At 39.8% G+C, this 20,525-nt stretch overlaps 1 protein-coding gene across 1 annotated transcript in view; it reads left to right on the forward strand.

The window, feature by feature from the left end:
• Positions 1-20,525, forward strand: part of pip5k1ca (phosphatidylinositol-4-phosphate 5-kinase, type I, gamma a) — a 58,509-nt gene that overhangs the window by 7,464 nt on the left and 30,520 nt on the right. Inside the window, exons 2-4 of the mRNA XM_037674817.1 lie at positions 15,466-15,497; positions 19,905-19,991; positions 20,113-20,243. Coding sequence (XP_037530745.1) covers positions 15,466-15,497; positions 19,905-19,991; positions 20,113-20,243 — 250 coding nt within the window. The remainder of the gene's footprint in view (positions 1-15,465; positions 15,498-19,904; positions 19,992-20,112; positions 20,244-20,525) is intronic.

Below are 20,525 nucleotides of genomic sequence, written 5' to 3' on the forward strand. Positions count from 1 at the left end.
AGAGGCGGGGGACATCCTGGACAAGTCTCCAGTCCATCACTGGGACACATTGTCAAGTTCTCCTTTAATTTGTCCCAGTGATGGACTGGAGACTTGTCCAGGATGTCCCCCGCCTCTCTCACAGTTACTGCTGGATATGGGTACCAGTGACCCCTGCAACCCGAAAAGGAGGAAGTGGATAAAGTTAATGGATGAATATAAAATTGCAACACGTATTACTATGAGGGCAGCCATTTCCGTTCTTGTTTCTGATGACAGAATTCAGAGGTAGCTTGACTAAATAGACTAGATGTTTTTTAAACCATGGCAGAGAATGTTGAGTATTTTATGACTTTAACTTATTTACCCATTGTTGTTCTGTGTTTGCTTTGGATAGAAAATGACGCCTTAAAAGCTTTGGACATACTATAATTCCACCCATATCAAGACGGCACTCAAGTAGTATCACAAACCACCTAGACCCTGTAGACCCAAAAGAGACTGTTTAGATTCTCCAATGTGAAGAGCTGGATATTCCTCGCTGCACTGTCCTGAATACAACACACTATTCCGTTGGTGACTTTTGTCCTTAGGTGGACCAGCCTCTGTCTGAGGGTCCTGTTAGGTGTGAAATAAAATGGGATGTTCTGTTTGGAGTAAATCCTTGTGATTTTCTCAGATAGTCCAGCAACATACAGGATGACAATGTTTTTGTTTGTTCTTTTCCCTGTTCTGTTCTGCTGCGTTTTTTGGATTTGCTCATTTGACAAAAGCCCATTTAGAATATCCGCAGGTTAGGAGAGCTTTTTAAATATGTTTCTGTTACCTTTACTTCCCTTCTGTGGGAACATGTTCGGCCCGATGGTGTAGAGTTTTGATGATCCAAAGTTTGTGTTCCAGCAGGTGGTGAGACTCAAACATGAGGTTCTCATCTGTGTCAGTTTCCTGTAAATCTCATTGATGAGACTTCCTTCTCTTTCCACATGCACCAAATAGTCCATAAAAAGGCAGCTTGCTGTCATTAGCATCCTCTCTGGTGAACTTGATGTTGTCCACTAGGGGTGCGAATCTGTCTGGCGATTCGATTCGATTCCGATTTTCGGTGTCACGATTCGATTCAAAATCAATTTTCAATTCAGAAACAATTTTTCTATTGAAATGGTCATAAATTTTCTTTCACTTATGTAACTGACAAGCTGAAAAAATTAAACAACAATGTAAACAAACAACATTTATTTAAAACAATAATTTTAGGTTCTTTACTGTATCAAATCTTTTTGCATCATTTTATATTTATACCAAAAATAGGAACAAATATAGCAGTGCATACAATTCTGTAACTTAAATTACCAGTATTAGGTTAGCTTAGTTGCCTGGATTTAAAAAAATAAATAAATAAAAATAAAAATCTAGGAACAAGTAATTCATCCATCCATCATCTTTACCCACTTCTTCCTTTATGGGTCACGGACCACTGGTGCCCATGTCCCGCTGTCACTGTGCGAGAGGCAGGGGACACCTGGACAGGTCTCCAGTCCATCACAGACAAATAATTCAAAATATATAAATACAAAAGTAAACGGACTTCAGCCTACCATAGTACATTAATCTTTAACTCAACATAAAATACAGACTTCACAGTTTTTTTAACCATATTGCTTTAACATTTGTTATATTTTTAAAACTTAACCTACAATGAAATTAGGGCTGGGTACCTTTCTAAAAAAATCTGTATTGGTACCGGTGTCTGTAGCTTCACTTCGGTGTCGGTTCCTGGACGGTTCTTTTTTCGGTACCAATTTTGTAATTACTATTAATACTAACAAGAATAAAATTACGTTACACATTACAGTACAAATTGTGAATTTTATTTTTTAACTTTGGTATTTCTATTCCAAGCAGTTTTCTTACATTAAAATAAACAAATAATTTCCAGTTCAAAAGAACAGTTGCAAACAACAAGTGACATGTCGGTGTCTAATCTTCACTGCTACACACTGAGGACAGTGAAAAATCCACATGTCTGCTTTCTCTGGACACAAACAAGCCCGCTCCTGGCTGATGGTGTCTCCAGCAGTAGGAAATGTTTGCTCTGAGGGTGTGGATGATGATTGTTGCACACACAGATACCTGGTTGTCAGTTTGATAGCATTGTTATAGTGTCTCTCACATTCCACCAGCAGGTCACTGGATTCACTGAGGTTAGGGTTGATGCAGACATCTGCACCTCTGTGTCTCTTCCTGAATCTTCTCTGTGGTTCTCTGGGGTTTAGGGCTCTTGTCATCTCCCTAATTGTCATGAGAACACAAAACATCAACAATAACATGGTTGTGTTATTATTGCTCAAAAAACATAATCTAGTCTGAGAGATAAAAGCTTAACTGGTCAACAAAATCCTTTACAGCTTAACTTACCTCCACCATGGAGCCTCCACTGTAGAAAAAGGCAGCAAACTTAACAACAAAGTTTGTGACTGTCCTGTGGCCCCCACCTCGCTTTTCTTATGTCTGTCTGTCAGGGTCCTCAGGGTCAGAGGCTCCTGTGAGGAGAACATAAACATAAACAGTGAGCATTAGGCGAACTGTTTAACCAGCTGATCCGATGGATGAGCGCATTTTACAAGCTTTATCTGTTAGTGTCAATCTTTAGTTAGCTTCTGAGTTTAGCTAGCTACGTAGATAAAATAAATTTACACACTAGCGTTACATGGATTCTAGTTTAATTCACCGCGATGCACGTGTTAAGCTCCAGTAACGTTAACAAACATAAACTTACCAGCTGAAATCCCAGACACAGCCCCGTCCTCAGAGTTATTTGATGGAGTCCGGTCGTGGAGATGTTGAATCAGGCCGTTCATGCTCTCTAACACTCACAGGCTGACTTTAATGCTGAGAGGAGGAGGAGGCTGCTGTCCTTCTCTCTCCTTACAGAAAAACACGGAGCAACTTTCTGCTCGTAAATTGAAGCCGTTCGACAACACGCGCTGCACACGTGAACCCAGTCTGTGGGTGTAACCAGCACCATAGACATACAAGCTGTAGGGCAGCTCTATACAGCTCTGGGTGTAAACACATAGTCTGTTTGTCAAATGACTGCGTTTTACCTGCCTGCGTGTTGAAATTACATGACACGTTACGTCCAATACCAAAACTTGACACCGAAAAACAGAGTGATGTTTCCATCCATGGACCGACCGACGCAGTTCGGTCGGTGCTACAAAAGAACCTCGATTCGGTATACAGCCCTATATGAAATATACAGACTTCAGTCTTAACCATATTCAAAACCTGTGCAAACCTGCACAAAAACTCTTCTGAACTGTAATTTATAAACCATCTACTTTGTTTCATTTATAACTGGCTCCAGATGATGTCTCATATGGCTTCTTCAATCTGTCAAAAAAGACAAATTACATCAAATTACATTAAGTTTGTTGTACAACTTGTCTATAAGCTTTAGTATAATATGAGAAAAAACAGTTCTCTTTGAGCTGCAGCTGCATAAGAGCTTCTCCCATTTGTTGTTTCTTGGTGAAGTTGTGGTGCTGCTTATCGCAAAAAAAAAAAGAAGAAAATCTACGTGAAGGAATAACATACATTTGGTCCATCGTTTTAAAAGTAAAACTAAACCCCTCACCTTCCACCGAGCTGTCTGCTCGTAAATCCTTTGTGTTATAGCGGGAGATGGAGAGGGAAATCTTCACAGCCTTTGGGGAAGCCTGGAAGTTTGTTGCAGAGCTCGCTGGTTGGCTGCTTCACTTTCATCTTCCGCGCATTTTGTCATATTTCCAAAATACTGCACCGCAGTTTTATTTTACACTTCTTGTAAACAACTGTGCTCTTGTTAAGCTTTGTCTTCCCCCGGAACATTGTAGGATCTGAAATGATTTTTAAACGAAGGAGCGGGTTGAATCGCGCTGCCCTCCATGCTAGCAGGCTCCATTCAAATAAAGGGAGCTAGCTAACTAGTTTGCTGTACGGTGGCCTACACAGCCCAATTCTACAGCGGCCGAGAGGACACATAATGCGATATGCAGTATGCTCAGGAGTAGGAGCGGGAAAAAAACTGTAATGCATTTTAAAATCTATTTATGGACAATCGATTCAGAATCGCCAGGACCAAGAATCTAGATTCCTTTAAAAAAAATTTTTTTTTTCTTCTGCACTCCTATTGTCCACAGAGTCAAAATGTCTGGTGAACGCTTCTACTTCCTTAGTTTGGATTTTCAACCATGATTACTTTCTGAGGCTTTCATTAAAGTCCATCAGTGGCTTGTGAGATTGTACTAAGGAACACACACAAACATGGACTAAAGCATGAATGCCTGCCCTTTATTTTTAATAATACTGAGAAACATTGAAGTCTTCCTGTGTTTCTGTAGTTATGATGACTTTGCAATTGTAAAAGCCCTTGGTTTAAACTCGACTCAGTTTTCACACATAAAGTATAGATGGCTGCAGTGTCATGCTGCCCTGACTTTCCTCAAAGGGAAATAAAGCGAAGGCCTGCTGTTTTCAGTACGGAGAATTATGTGCCCACTGTGCTGGCTGTTAATATTTTATACGCACTACATGGAGCATAACTAGCAGCACTGTCAAAAAAGTCACAGCTATCAGTCCAATGAGAACCACCTACATAAAATGGGTAATATTTATTTTAATTTCAGAAACGCAGCTCAAGATTCTGAGTAAAGATCAGTCCAAATTGGCTAATTTTCACTTTTAAATATATTTAAGCGAGTATAACTATTAAAGTATAAAAACATTTAATCCTTTTTCTGTGAAAGCAACTGAAAAGCAAATTTAAGCTTGCTTTGGCTTTCATTTAAAGCTAATTGAATATCTTTAGATTTTTAACCTTTCATCTAAAAATAATGAGCCCTTTCCAAATGTCCCATTTGCATTGTTGTCAACTGGAACTGGCATTTTTCTGTGTTTTGATGCCTCGAATAAAATAAAAAACTACCAGAAACACAAATCAGTTAGGGGTGAACTGGTACACCCAAGTCATGCTTCGGTATAAGTTCTGTGCAACAGAAAAGAGATGCAAATGCTTAATGCTACTTGTTGTTTTTAACATACAATAATTCTTGTAGAAGCAGATTAGAAATGCAAACCATCCTGTTTTGAACTGAGAGTCTAATATGGCCGTTTATGTGTGGCAAGGAAGTATTTTTCAACTGATAACGTCACTATAAAATAGAAAACTCATACTTTATTGTCTATTTCATTCACTCTGAAATATAAACAGCAACAGGTCACATGTCAACAGAAAGTTAGATACAGTAGTTCCTTGTTTATCGCAGGGGATCCATACACTGAAGCCCCGCGATAAGTGGAAAAACTGTAAAGTAGGGATACAAGTACTAAGTAGTAGTTTTAAACCCTTTCCAGACTCTTGCAATATTCTAAACAATGTTTCTAGACTCTTAATGCTCTAAAAGAGCACAGAATGTCATGATTTCAGTTCTTTGCCTCACCTGCAAGCACACTCGGCCACGCCCACTTCTCCGCTCTGCACAGAGATCAGCTGATCAGCTGCAGGAGGAAGCTTATCCTGCAGTGTGAGCTGCACAGAGGTGCAGGAGGAAGATTTTTCTGCAGTGTGGGCTACACAAAGGTGCAGCGGGTGCTAAATAATTTAAAATAATTTATTTTAAATAAAAATTCCATGCCGATTGTGCTGCTCATCCGCCAGTCAGCCAATTGTGTGTCATGTCCAATCTTACTTTGAAAAACCGGGATAGCGCGAGTCTGCGAAACACGAACCGCAAAGTAGCAAGGAACTACTGTATATGTTTTCTCTCCAGAAAATTTGACAAAAAAGTAAAATAAAAAGTAGGTTAAATAGTTTTTTTTTTCTCAGTTGGTTGAGTGCTAGTGAGGAAAAGCGATGCTTGATATACTGAATAAATATTCTGATTGCTAACATTACTTTTCAAAACTTCATTGATTTGACACATACGATTGCCATACTTCTCTCTTTTTTTTTCTGCTGCAGCTGTTTACAATCATTGGCACTGCAAACCTTTCCCAAAAAGTAGATTTACATTAAACAGACATGTTCTAAGCTGAAGCATATTATTGGCTGTTGACAAAATGCAGTTCAATAAAACCTGTGACTGCTCTGGGAGCAGTTATCATCTGTGACTGACATACTTATTCAATTCAGTTCAGTTTACTTATGGTATATAGCGCCAAGTCAGAACAGAAATCATCTCGGAGCACTGTACAAAAGCAGTCTGGTTCCCTGTGCCCGCCCAAGACATCTTTACCTAACTCTCATAGTGCAATTGCATGTACTATTACAGCCTTACATAAAATCCAAAATGATTTCTAAATTTGCTGCACTGACTGCATTTTCAGATGTAAAGAGAAACTTTAGAATAAAACCTGTCATTTATAATCATGCTGCACGGTTCATGTAAGCTAAAGTGATCGGAGTTGTGATCATTCAATGAACAGCGTGAGCTGTGCATGAACACTTTCAGTCTGCTTTTTCTCATTTTGGAAGAGTTGCTGTGAATCCAAAGGGCAGAGATAATTTAGATAAAATTGTCCAGTGGCTTTTAGTCAGAGCAGACATGATGACTTCACTACAGTTTTTGGATTTACTGATGGGCTTTAGCTCTCTGTGGAAGGTAGACAGAACATTTTGACCCTTTACTAACGCTATTTGTATTTACGTTAATTACATGTTTTTTACTTATTAAGCAGTCATACTGAAGGGGAGATATAACTTGGCTGTTAAACTTTATTTAAAGGAATAAAGGAATAACTGCACAACTTAAACATATAATACTCAAACAAAATGTCATGATTTTTTTTCTTTGCATCACTTACACACTTAGTTTAGGGGGGGTGGTGGCACAGAGGTTAACGAAGGTGGGCCTGTGATCAGAAGGTCGCTGGTTCAACTCCCCAGACCGTGGAAAAGGTGAAACACCCACACCTGCCTCCATCCTCATTTGCCCCACTCTGGGCCCATAAGCAAGACCTTTAACCCCCACCTTCTGCTACCCCGTGTGCCCTAGATGGCAATTCTCTGCTCCACACAGAGGGCTGTGGTAGCTCGGTGGTCTGTGGTTGTGTCAGGAAGGGCATCCGGCATAAAAACAATTACCAAGTCTTTGTGCGAGTTAGTTCACTGTGGCAACCCCTGAAGAAGGGAAAAACCGGAAGAAGAATAAAAAATTAACACATTTCGTTCCTCCTACCATCACATCGTAAACTTTAATTTTTCAAAGTACTAAATTTGAATCCACTGCAATGTCATCCTTGTCATACTTACTATTGTGTTTTCCAATTTTATTAGCACGTGAAGCATGGTCCAGCCTAGAACAAGAATGAGCTTGACCTTGTGTCAAGAATGCCAAATCAACTTTTGCTTTGGTTATACAGAGACAGGATAGTCTTTATTATTAACCCTGATACCAGTGCTTTCTTTGAGCCGGATCCTGCCGGAACAAGATCCAGGAACTCTCTTGTTTTGACCGGGTGCATTCCAGCATCTGTTTGCTCAGATCTGGCAACTCAAATCTCCGCCCCTAAAAATCCAAAGTCATCGCATATTTTCATTATGATTATTTATTAAAAATAAAAAGAGAGGAGACGTTGCCCAGTCTGTGGAGTGGATATTACAGCTGCAGCAGGCATAACATCTCACACACACGCTCCTACCCAGCAGAGATGCGGACGGCATGCCACGGGGGGATGAAGTGTCTTCCTTAATATGGCAAGCCAAGTGGCCCATTAATAGCCAGACATGTGGTAAAAGTGGCTATTAATGGGCCACTTGGCTTGCCATACTTTACACACAAGAGCACGCACAATTGCTTATGTGAACTCACGCATACGTTTCAGACATAATAAAAAAAGCTTGGGTACAGTAAAAAAGCACAACGAAAGAAATGTTTGATGTGTACAGCGCTAATTTGTCAAAATAACGGCGATCAAAACGTAGAAAAGACAGTCCAATTTACTTTCATAAAATAAATGTATGTATGGATGGATTTTCCTTAAGGCTCCAGTATACTTATACTCATGTTTGTCATGTTCATGTTTGTGCTGATGTTCAATGTTTTATGTTATGAGTGCTTAGTGTATATTTAGTTGATGTTTTTCTTAGTTCATATCTTAGATGTTATTACTGTTTTTCTTAGACATTTTATTGTTGGATGTAACTGGGACCCCGTGTACATAATTTCGCTCCACCACATGTACCACATGAGGTGCGAATGACAATAAAGAAACTCTGACTCTGACTCTGATACTCACGCGGACTTAACGCGCACTGTCCGCAGAGGGTTGAGGCTTCATACTCAAGCATCCACTCTGAGCGGCTGCAGACCAGCTCCGCAGGCAAAGGGTGTTTACCTTTGGGACAAATTAAGGTAGCCGATTGATCACTTGCTGACACGCCTACTGGATTAACTGACAGGTCGCAAAAAACAAAACAAAAACGAGCTGGCAGCCGCAGCAGTGTTCTGTGCTTGTTAATAAAAAGTTCTAAAAAAAAAAAAAAACAGGGAGTGCTGGCCCTGCAGCCCACACATCAGGTCAGCCCACCAGGAAATCTTCAGACCCTCCCGCAGCCAAGCTGGACCTGATTTCAATTCGCTCGTGACAAATTCCTTCATTTTTCACAATTGCAGTCATGGCGTCAATGGATGAGGAGGAAGGGATAGGTTGCCTCTTGGAAAAAACAAACAAAAGAAAAAGCCATTTAACCAGACCACGGATGAAGAAGGGGAATTTAATACATTGGTGTCGCATACAAACTAGTCCATCGCCAGGCAGTTTATTGTGCGACACCGAGTATGCATACGCGGTCATAAAAATGTATCTTTGCATGGACATGGCCTCCGGGCGTCCGCTTCGAGTCTAATCTGGTATGCGTAGACCTCCATGGACTGAAGTATGCCGAGTCTGTGGGAGCCTTTAGTTTGACAACTGAGAAGGCAGTCGTAATTGAGATTGGAGCAGCAGAACAATAACATGCAGAGAAGAATTTGACTCATAAACATTGTGTGGGGTTGGGGGGTGGGGGGTTAGGACTCTTGACAGAATCAGAGCTGCTCTATTCACAAAAAATGTGTTGTTGCTCTCTAAAATGGTAATTTAATCAAGTGTTTACAAATGTAGGTAAACTTTGATGTTTAACAACCCATTAAAATAGGCTACACCAAAATGCAAGAAATAGCATCCCCCCCCGCCCTGCCAGCCTGTCCACTATTTGCGTTCCAGCATCTATCAGTTTACAAATTAAGTCCTGCCTGACACCCCATGTTCTCACAGCACCAGCCTTGGGGATGCCTTGGGGAACATAGTCATAAGCCTTCTCCAGGAAAAATAAATTTATTAATAAAAACATTTTGTTACTCCTACTAATCACACCATAAATTTTAATGTTTCAAAGTACTGGATCGGAAACCATTGCAGTATCATCCTTGTCATACTTACTATTGCGTTGTCCAATTTTATTAGCACATGAAGCATGGTCCAGCCTACAACAAGTCGCATTCGATCACCAGAGGTGTCCATTAGCTATTCCTTTGGTTGCTGCAGCATCAGGCACAAGTGACATTGAGGCCACAGCTCCTGAATGCAACATCTGCAGTAGAAACTCATGGCCCATTCAGATTTTATGTCTCTGGCCTTCCACTAGGACATGCGAAAATTTCCCTGATGTATGAGCTGAAGATCATACGAACAAGCAGTTCCACCAGACATTCTAAGTTCACACTCAAGGTTCAAGGTTCTTTATTTTGTCATTCGCACCCCATGTGGTACATGTGGTGGAACAAAATTATGTACACAGAGTCCCAGTTACATCCAACATTAAAATGTAAAAGAAAAACAGTAAAAAGATCTAAGATATGACCAAAGAAAAACATCAACTAAATATACACTAAGCACTAGTAGCATAAAAACATACGCCGAACAGCAGCACAAACATGAGTCTGTGTGAGCAGATGAGCACGCATGAACAGCAGCAACATGATGTGATTTTTCACAGTGATTATCCTGGTTAGCGATTCATGAATCTAACAGCCTCAGGGTAGAAACTGATCCTCAGTCTAGTGGTTCTACACTTAATGCTCCTTAACCTCCTTCCTGAGGGGAGCGGGGCAAAAAGTGTGTGTGCTGGGTGAGTGGAGTCCTTCATGATGCAGGTTGTGTACTCACAAGGTTGAGGTTGCACTAACAAGGTTGTGTTACTCACCATGTTTGGGTTTACTTGGTCTGTCTTGCAGACAACCCCGCCACCAGACTCAAACATATTGTTCATTATGGACTGCTATGCCTAGAACAGAAGGTCAGTGACAGAATACTGTTCAGGTTCAGATCAGGAAGGCCATTCCTCCCAATCACTCCTTCCAGACAACTCAGTCCATGCCCACATGGGCATTGATCACCCAGTAGAACAACAAAATCCCCAGATGGTACCCCTTTCAGGACACTATCCAGAAAGAAGTCTGGGTAATCCCAACTGCTGTTTGGTGCATAAGCACAAACAAAACTCAGAACCTTCCCTCCTAGATCTCGAAGCCACAGGGACAAACTCCAACACTGGGGCACTCAGCTGGGGTCTTGTGAGTGTCCCTCCACCTGCGAACACCTTTTTTTTTTCTGAGCAACTCCAAAGGAGGAAAGAATCCAGCCTCTCTTCAGAAGTTTAGTTTGAGAGCTCAAGCTGTGCATAGAGGTGGGCACAACTATATTTAGTTGGTACTTTATTTCTTCATTCAGTCATTTATTCATGGTTTTGAGCAGTGAGTTAACACTCACTTCATGCGCACATGTGTTTGTTGTTGCATAAATGTACAGTTTATTGTTCTGTGACAATGCTAATGCCTTATCCAGCATCATGAGTTAATTAGGGGTGAATATTAAGAACAATATGTTTCAAAATGGGTTGTATCAGACGTAAATGTGCTACCACATCTGTAAAAGTCTGCTTGCACACTGGCAAGTAACTTTGGACAGGAATTAGTTTTATGTGGGTTTGCAGATATTGGCACTTCTATGATTTATTTCATTTGGGAAGATTAGGTGTAGAATCCACGATGAGATGGATACCCAGCTAGTTTTGTAAATTAACTAACTTCTGTGCAACAATAAGGCAGGTCTGCTCTGTGGTACGACTGAATATGAATGGTCTTGTGTGGATTGGCAAGCTGTAACTTCTGTCATGTATAAACAATCCGAGGTTAAACACATGATGATATTCATGCACCACACACAGGGTTTGTGCATACAAAAATACAAGTACACCTAAGTTTTGTTTTGCTATGCATTGCCATTACCAACCGGTAATGGACCCCACTCCTTCAGGGTTCACAAGAATAAGCCATTAAACCAACACACAACAGGTCAGCTATGCAACAGACTCTGTAAGTAGCTATTTATTTTCAAGGGCCTATTTGTTGTTCCATTTGCTAAAGATGTCTGGAGCATACTTCTACATAATGCACGAGTAGTTCCCATTTTTGATTTATAGACTCTTGATCGCAAGGGAACCTGTTAAAAGTAAAAATATGGCGATAAGCCATTTTATTTCATCTCATAAAATTATTTTCTGCTTTTATTCACTAATATACCCACATTATCTCAACATTTCTTGGACAATATTAATTTTGTGTGGGTGGGCGTGGGGGGTGGGAATACAGATCCACTCATAGACCCAAGGCACCATGCTGTGAAAGAGCTGAGCTGAGCCAGGTGATCACATGCATGCATACATGAGCACAAATTAACAGTAAGGCATGGAAAACAGGAGAGCCTTCTCTTTTATTAGACTCTGCATTCCAAAAAATGTTTTATTTATCATGTTTTTTTCTTTTCTTCTCTGGCTAATAAACATCTCTAATAAAAATGATCTAATAAATACTCTCATTCTTTTAAATGTTATTCTACTGATGATCCAGTTTGCATGCAACTGGGCATGCTTTGCTTTGCTCATTTTGTGCAAATGCTTGTAACAGGGAGTGAGAGGTAGAGATAGTTGAAAGTGGAGTGCATGGGAGACGGCAGTGATGTGGCTTAGTCACATGGATGTCCACAAGAGGCCAGCGGACAAGCACACAGAGACCAGAGAGGCTGATATCAGTTGAGCTGCAAACGGAGTCATGATGTGAGTATGTTATCTATTCCTGAGGTACTACTTTCAGATGTTTCCCTCAGCTGATGAACAACACTTCTGATTTGAAGTAAAGCTGATAGTCAGTTTGCAGCCCCCAGGCCATATCCAGCTCATGAGCCCATTCCATGTGTTTTAAATTGTTGTTAAATCATGCACAGTCCAATGCAGGATAACTGTAGCTCAGCCTGAAAGGGTTTATGATTGAGTCCTAGCCCAATGGAGCACTCAGCATGTAATCAATAGGGCCATGGTTAATGTGGCTTACTATATATATATATATATATAGTAAGTTAATAACATTATTTATCTGAGGACTGCTTTAAGTTTAATTTCATCATAGAACTCTCATCTTGAGCAAGCACAAAGGCAACAGTGGAAAGGAAAACTCCCTCATTAGGAAGAAACCTCCAGCAGAACCAGGCTCAGGACAAACGGCCATCTGCTTCGACCAGCAGGGTTTGAGAGGAACAGGAAGGAGGAACAGATACACAATGGCAGGTCCAGAATCACATGTTAAGATAGAAATAATGTCAAATGCAAATTATTCAATTTTAACAATTCATTTTAAGAAATTATGTCAATTTGCCCTCTAATAGTCTAAGCCTATAGCAGCATAACAAGCCAACCCCAATTACAGGATTTATTAAAAAGGAGAGTCTTAAAACTGGATAATGTGTCAGCCTCATGGACAGAAACTGGAAGTTGTTTCCACAAGAGAGGAGCCTGATAACTGGAAGATCGTCCTCCCATTCTGCTTTTGGAAACTTTAGGGACCACAAGTAAGCCTGCAGTCTGAGAGCAAAGTGCTTTGTTAGGAAAATATGGAACAGTAAGATTTGTAATATAAGATAGAACTAGGTTGTTGAGAGCTTTGTAGGTTAGAAGTACAGTAAGGCTTTGAATTCAATTCTGCATTTAACAGGGAGCCAGTGGAGAGAAGCTTAAACTGGAGAGATATGATCTCTCCTACTAACTCCAGTTAAGACTCTGGCAGCAGCATTTTGGATCAACTGAAGACTTTTTAAAGTATTTGGACACCCAGATAACAAACCATTGCAATAGTCCAGTCTAGATGTGATAAATGCATGAACCAGTTTTTCCGCATAATTTTTGATAAGATGTTTCTCATTTTAGTGATATTACACAGGTGGAAGAAGGCGGCTCTATTAACGATTTTAATGTGGGGTTAAAAGACGTCCTGATCAAAAATGACACCAAGATTTTTTAACATTAGAACTGGAGCCAGATTAATGTAATCCAAGGAGAGCAAAAGACTGAAAAATTAATTCCTAAGATGCTCAGGTCCGAAAACCAAAACCTCAGTCTTGTCTGAGTTTAAAAGCAGAAAATTCATGGTCATCCATGCTTTCATGTCTTTAAGACATTCTTGTAAATTAAGTAAATGTTTGGATTTATTGGGTTTCATGGACACGTATAACTGTACCATCAGCATAACAATGAAACTTTATCACATGCTATCCCATGCTGGAAAGTTTATCTAATGGAAGCATACCGTATATAAGATAAAGAATATTAGTCCAAGCACTGAACCCTGAGGAACTCCATGACTAACTTGTGTGTATGATGAAGATTCATTATTTACATTTACAAATTGGAATCTATCAGATAAATGTGATTTAAACCATTTTAGAGCTGTTCCTGTAATTCCAATATCATATGCAATATCATTTCATAATATAATATCAGTAGTGTCACCTTAAAGTTGTGGCAGTTTAGCTCAGTGGGAAGTGAGAAGCCCAGAGTTTGACTTGCATAAGCCACGCTTATTTATTTCTTTATTTTTATTATTATTTACTGCCATTTTTTTTTTTTTTAGTGTCTACAGCTAGGTTTAGAAGTCTACAAAAAAAAAATTACTTTTAGAGAAAAGTTGTTCGAGCCAAGATATGGACCATTTAGATGTAGTTTTTGACACCTTTCCAATCCATAAATGCTGTATAGGTTTGTCTAGCTCAATATTTTGTATAAAATAAGTTCCATAAAATATTGCAATCATATTTGGCTTTTAAGATTTTTTACAAATTGTTTTTATTTTATTTTATATTTATATACAATAATTTTTAAATAATGTCCTGTGTGGTAGCAGCTGAGTTATTCTCATCAACACATACTCTGAGCACTCACACATAACACAAGATCTCACAACATCATTTGTGATTGTGCATAACGTCATTTACAGAGTTGGACTAAAATAGTTACACCTTCATTCTTTCTCAACAGAAGATGATCTGAGTTTAAAACTCACACAGAAGGTGGTGATATACATCCCTTCAAGGAATGCTTGGTCTTTTATTTGGCACAAATGAATGGAGTTGATCCAGCTGTGTACCAGTAATTGCTGCTATTAACAATCATACTGTGTTGCTGCAGCCCCATGTGGGCAGCTAAGTGTAACAGAGTTTTTATTAATAGAAACCGTGCAGGCTAAATAATTTCATCCCAGTCTGAAGCCTCTCTTCATCCCTGCTCTCTGTTCCTTTCCATGTGTTTGCTCATTTTGTGCTCTCTCTTTCCTGCCTTCCTCACCCTTCCTTCCATTACGATGCTGAGCGTTCTGTGTCTATAATCATGCATCTATTTCAGGCCTTCCTGGTAAAAACAACACTTATTGCCTCGCTACCTGTTATTAAACTAGAAACAACCGATGTAAGGCTGCGTGACTGCAGCAAACATTAGACTATTTAAATATAGAAAATGAAGTGGCTTGTTTACCCTGAGCAAACAGAGTTTCCCAGTCAAAATATTTGTATTCTTTTGTAGACAATTTATTTTTTTCTCATATTATCTTAAAATGAGACTTTGATTGTATTTGGCATTCACTCATTGCCAGAAATTGTTTATTTCCCATTTTTGAGGTTATCTTTTCTTTTTCTTCAGCGTAAAATGTATTTAATCTGATTTATTTGTGTCACGTTTGAAAAAGCTACAAGACAAAAATGTCAGTGGGCATCAAAATATTAAGAGTTCATTCTGTGGCGATCTGCATGAGGCTTCAATAATATTTATTCTGGACCATCCAGTCTTTAGATGGACCTACATCAGTATGATCTACGGTGAGCTGTCAGCGTGCTTAAAGACAAGAGCATGAAGTCGCACATCGTGGAGCTTAGAGAGGAGACTTGGTGCCCTTGCTGCTGATATCTGTCTCCTGTGGTGGCCCTGACAGGCCCCTGCTTGTGTTCGACACAGTTATTATGTAATGTCAGGCTGCTTTGACCACCCCTTGGGATTTGTCTTTGTGAGTACTGATGAGGCTGTCGTGGAGCATCTTGTTCCAGCACAAATAACACTCATCTCCACCTCTCTCCTGTTCGTTTCAGACGCAGCTGCAAAGAAAGGCTTCCTCTCAGAGGTAAGCTAAAATCTGTCCCTGTAGTCATGCACTCCTCCTTAGGCCTTTTTTTTTATAGCTGTTTTTTATTTAACATATTTCACATTGCCTTTTTTTGTTACTTTAGCCAAAGTAAAACTTGAAAATTCTGGTGTTTGGATCAGTTCATTTGCTGTACGTCAGACAGTTCAAAGTACTGACAAGTACTAAAGTTGAGTGTCTTTGCTGGACCACATAACTCACATGAATTCACTCTTAATATGATAAAACTCATTCATCTGGCACTACAGATTCTGTTATATTAACGTTTGCTTATTTCATTAGTCCTCTGAGAATTATTTTCTATTTTAATGTCAACGCAAACCAAAAGCTCAACAAATATATATTTTAAAATACCTTAAGATAATAAAGCTATAATAGCTGTAAAATACTAAATTTTTCTGGGTTTTTCATTTGACTTTTTTGTATACAGAAGTCCCTCATTTATTGCAGGTGTTAGATTCCAAACCCCGCGCAGTAAGTGAAAATCCACAAAGTAGCGAAGTTATATTAATTTTAGTATTTATATATGTATATTTTTAAGTCTTTATAAACTATTCCCACGCTCTTGCAATGTTCTAAACTCTTAAACCTATGTTATTTTAACATACAGTACTGTATATGTAGCTACTAAATTTTACTTACCAGGCTCTGCAGAAGAGCAGCGGCTTGGTTCTGGTACGACCCGAGAGATGAAAAAAGTCTCGGTGGACTCCGGCTGGAGCGCCTGACCTACGACAGTGCGCCCCGGCTTGGAAGTCCTCGTGGGCCGGCTAGAATTTCTCGAGTTCACCGCTGAGTCTAGGGGTCCGGTTCTGGTCCAGTTTAGTGCAGCCCTGAGCACGGAAGTGCATTTTGGGGGTGGGCCTTTGGTTGGCCAGCACGGATCGGAGGTGGTTGATTGAGTCCAAGTCTGGATGAAAGAAGTCGCGATGGGCTCCAGATGGAGCCCCGGACCTACGGGGCGTGTCCCCGCTTCGAAGTCCTAGTGGGCCGGCTACCTGCTCTCAGGATTAACAGATGGGTCTGGAAGTCTGGTTCTGGTTCAGTTCTGGTTAAATATGACTCATTCACTGGCAAACGTCCATTGCATAATTTGTAATAAATGAGCAAAATCAGCAGTGTCATGTTTTGTTGCCAACAATTATGAGTTGTTTGTTTACATTTGAACGTTGGCGAGGACACTTTGGACAGTCTTGGCATGCAACAGATTGAGTCAGTAAAAAAAATCCCAGACTAAGAACAAAGTCAGAGGGAGAAAATTGGAATCAGCCAGGTCAAAAGTAAAAAAAAAAAGGCTTTTAGATTTTGGTTACTAATAGCAATTATACACTTTGCACTTCGACAGCTAGTTGACATTTTAAAGAGCCGTCCAAACTGTGGTGTTTAATCTTTTCCTCACATTCAACGTCTTCTCTCTTCTTTAAAAAGAAAAGCAGCGACTTAAAGCTGGAAAGACGAGTCGACAGAAGTAGCGTATTTTTAAATTAAGTTAAAACACAAATGCTGACGTAGGTCACATGCAAAATGAGCTTTGCTGAGATTTTCCAAACTACTAATTGCTGAACTTTCCACAAATGATCATTTAATGATGTATATATTCTGTTGGAAGCAAAAAAAATATTCAAATTAAACACACTGAAATATTGCTTATTTGACAGCGACTTTAGGGTGAGAACTGTTGTGCCACAGGAAAGGCAGCAAAAAATGGAGCTTGCAGGAAGGACATTCTTCATACAGTCAAGAGCACGACACAAAAATATTTGCACACAACTGTGATTAAATATGCAGCAGTTCTTTTAAGGACAGTAGTCAAAACAATGCAGTTGCGTTTTTTGCATATTCTGGTACAACCATATGTTCTCCAAACCCTACCAGACATATTATTAAGTTTGTACCCCTACATGTGAACAGTCTGGGTGGTAAAGGGGTAAAAGTTTCTTTAAGTTTTCTTAACATCACTGATCTAAATTTTGAGTTCTTGTCCAGTGAAAAACGTAGATAATAGGCAACAAATTTGTAGGTACAATATCCCTAAACATTCTTTAAGACGGTTGTTTAAAGTTCTTTTGAGCAGTCAGTATCTAACCAGCTGTTTGCTCTTAATATGAGACTGTGCAGGATTTATAATTGGGCAAGCCAAATTAATGATGCTGAGAGCCACCAGAAGAATACATTTTTGCTATATATGATTAATAAAATAACTGTCAATTTGTAAAAAGTCCAGCCAAACATAATATTGTGCCACTTTTGCATTACACTGTCACACAGTTTGGGTCTGCTATTAATGAAAATGTGCCAAAGTAAATAAAAAAAAAAAGCATTTACTCAAAGCACTGTGACATTTTAAGGTTAGACTTGTTTTAATTGAAAAAAAATATATATTATTCTGGTGGTTCCTTTTACAGTAATTGTAGAGACTGTTGTCTATTAGAGCTATTGATCAGTTCTGTGAGGTTCTGGCAGACATCTTTAACACCTCAATTACCCTGGAGACAGTTCCCATCTTCCTGAAGACTGCCACCATCATCCCAGTCCCATAAAGCTCTACAGTGACTGGTCTGAATGACTATCGGCCAGTGGCCCTCACCCCGATAGTCGCTAAATGCTTCAAAAAACTGGTCATGACCAACATCAAAACAACCATCAACATCAACGAGGACCCTCATCAGTATGCATACCGTGAGAACCGATCAACAGAGGATGCAATCTCCTCTGTGGTCCACACTGCGCTCAAACATCTGGAGCAGAAAGACTTATGTCCGTATGCTCTTTGTGGACTTCACATCTGCCTTCAACACCATGATCCCCCCAAACCCTGATGGACAAACTATTCACACTTGGACTAAGCCCCTCCATTTGTAACTGGGTACTAGACTTCTTAACAAACAGACCACAGTCAGTGAGGATCCACAACTTCTCCTCCTCCACCATAACCCTCAGCACTGGCTCTAGTCAGGGATGTGTGTTGAGCCCTCTCCTGTTTACTCTGCTCACGTATGATTGTGCAGCTACCCATCCAGGCTGTCACATTGTAAAGTTTGCAGATGATACAGTGGTGGTGGAATGCATCATAAACAATGATGAGTCCAGCTACAGGCAAGAGGTGGAACACCTGGAGAGCTGGTGCAAAGAGAATAACCTTCACATCAATGTGAAGAAGACAAAGGAGATGATTGTGGACTTCAGAAGACTTCAGAAGAAACAAACACACTTCATATCTTGGATGTTATTATTGTTTTTCTTTTACATTTTATTCTTGGATGTAACTGGGACCCTGTGTACATAATTTCGTTCCACCACATGTGATGCAAACGACAATAAAGAATCTCTGACTCTGACTCTCTATTGCAGGCAAGTTACTACAGGTGCATGTCAAAAAATTAGAAAATCATGAAAATGTTCAATTTTTCTTGTCCATCATTTCAAAAAGTGAATCTCATATATTACATAGGTTCCTTACACAGAAAGTGAATTATTTCAAGCTTTTATTTCTTGTAATTTTGATGATTATGGCTTACAAATCATGAAAAATCTAAATGCAGTGTGTCAGAAAATGAGAATATTCCACATCCAGCTTTTGGTACTTTCGGTAGTGTGGGCAGGTGTCGAGTCCTACTGCAAAAGGAAATCAGCATGAAGCTCATCAGCAGAAGGAAGCATGAAGAGTTCTAAATGTCCTGGTAGATGCTGTGTTGACTGGACTTCAGAAAACCCAGTGGAACAACACCAGCAGAGGACATGGCCCCAAACCATCAATGACTGTGGAAACTTCACTCTGGACTTCAAGCAACGTGGATTCTGGACCTCGTCACTCTTCATCCAGACTCTGAGACCTTGATTTCTAAATGACATGGAAATTTACTTTCATCTGAAAGGACATTGGACCACTGAGCAACAGCCCAGTTCTTCTTCTCCTCAGCAGGTAAGACGCTTCTGACGTCATCTCTGGTTCAGGAGTGTCTGGACTTGAGGAATGAGACATTTGTAGCTCATGTCTAGGAGTTAATCAGCTGATCAGGGTGTGACACCAGGAGTTTACATAATTGAACCTCTTCACAATATTCTCATTTTCTGAGACACTGAGTTTTGTTTTTTCATTATTTGTAAGCTATAATCATCAAAATTTCAAGAAATAAAGCCTTGAAATATTTCACTGTGTGTGTAATGATTCTATGTAAAACAGTATATGAGTTTCACTTTCTGAAATGATTTACAAAGAAACTGAACTTTTTCACTTTGTTCTAATTTTTTTAGATGCATCTGTAAGTACTTCAAACAACCTCAGTTACAATCATCATATCCATTTACTCTAAATGATCAAACTTACTGTGCAGATGTAGACATCCCTGGCACACTTACCAATAATTTATCTCTCCATCTTCTCAGATGCCTTCGTCCTCGGGTCAGGTGGGTCAGGGTAAGAAGATTGGCCACAGAGGAGTGGACGCATCAGGAGAAACTACTTATAAGAAGGTATTGTGAAAGATTCATGGGCTGATGTGACATCATGTCTGTTTTTAAATTTGACTTTTTAAAGTTGCCCGTTCAATCACTTCAAGTTTCTCCCCACTCTCCTTCTCTTTTTTCCATGCAGACAACATCATCAGCCTTGAAAGGTGCCATCCAGCTGGGAATCGGCTACACAGTGGGCAACCTGAGCTCCAAGCCAGAGAGAGATGTGTTGATGCAGGATTTCTACGTGGTGGAAAGCATTTTCTTTCCCAGGTTAGTACTACGGTGATCCCTTACCTATCACAGGGGATACATTCCAGAGACCCCTGCGATAGGTGAAAATCTACCAATTAGCGATGTTATATTTATTTTTTTGTCAGTAGTCCCTCGTTTATCGCGGGGGTTTCCGTTCTCAGTAACCCCCGCGATAAGTGAAAAACCGTCAAGTAGGACTAGTAGTACAAGTAATAAGTAGTAGTTTATTTTAGTGTGTATATATATACACATACATATATATATATATATATTCCCCGGTACGAGCTGCACCGGTACGAA

The sequence above is a fragment of the Nematolebias whitei genome, chromosome 3 (genome assembly GCF_014905685.2).
Source record: "Nematolebias whitei isolate Nwh7 chromosome 3, NemWhi1, whole genome shotgun sequence".
Lineage (NCBI taxonomy): Eukaryota > Metazoa > Chordata > Actinopteri > Cyprinodontiformes > Rivulidae > Nematolebias > Nematolebias whitei.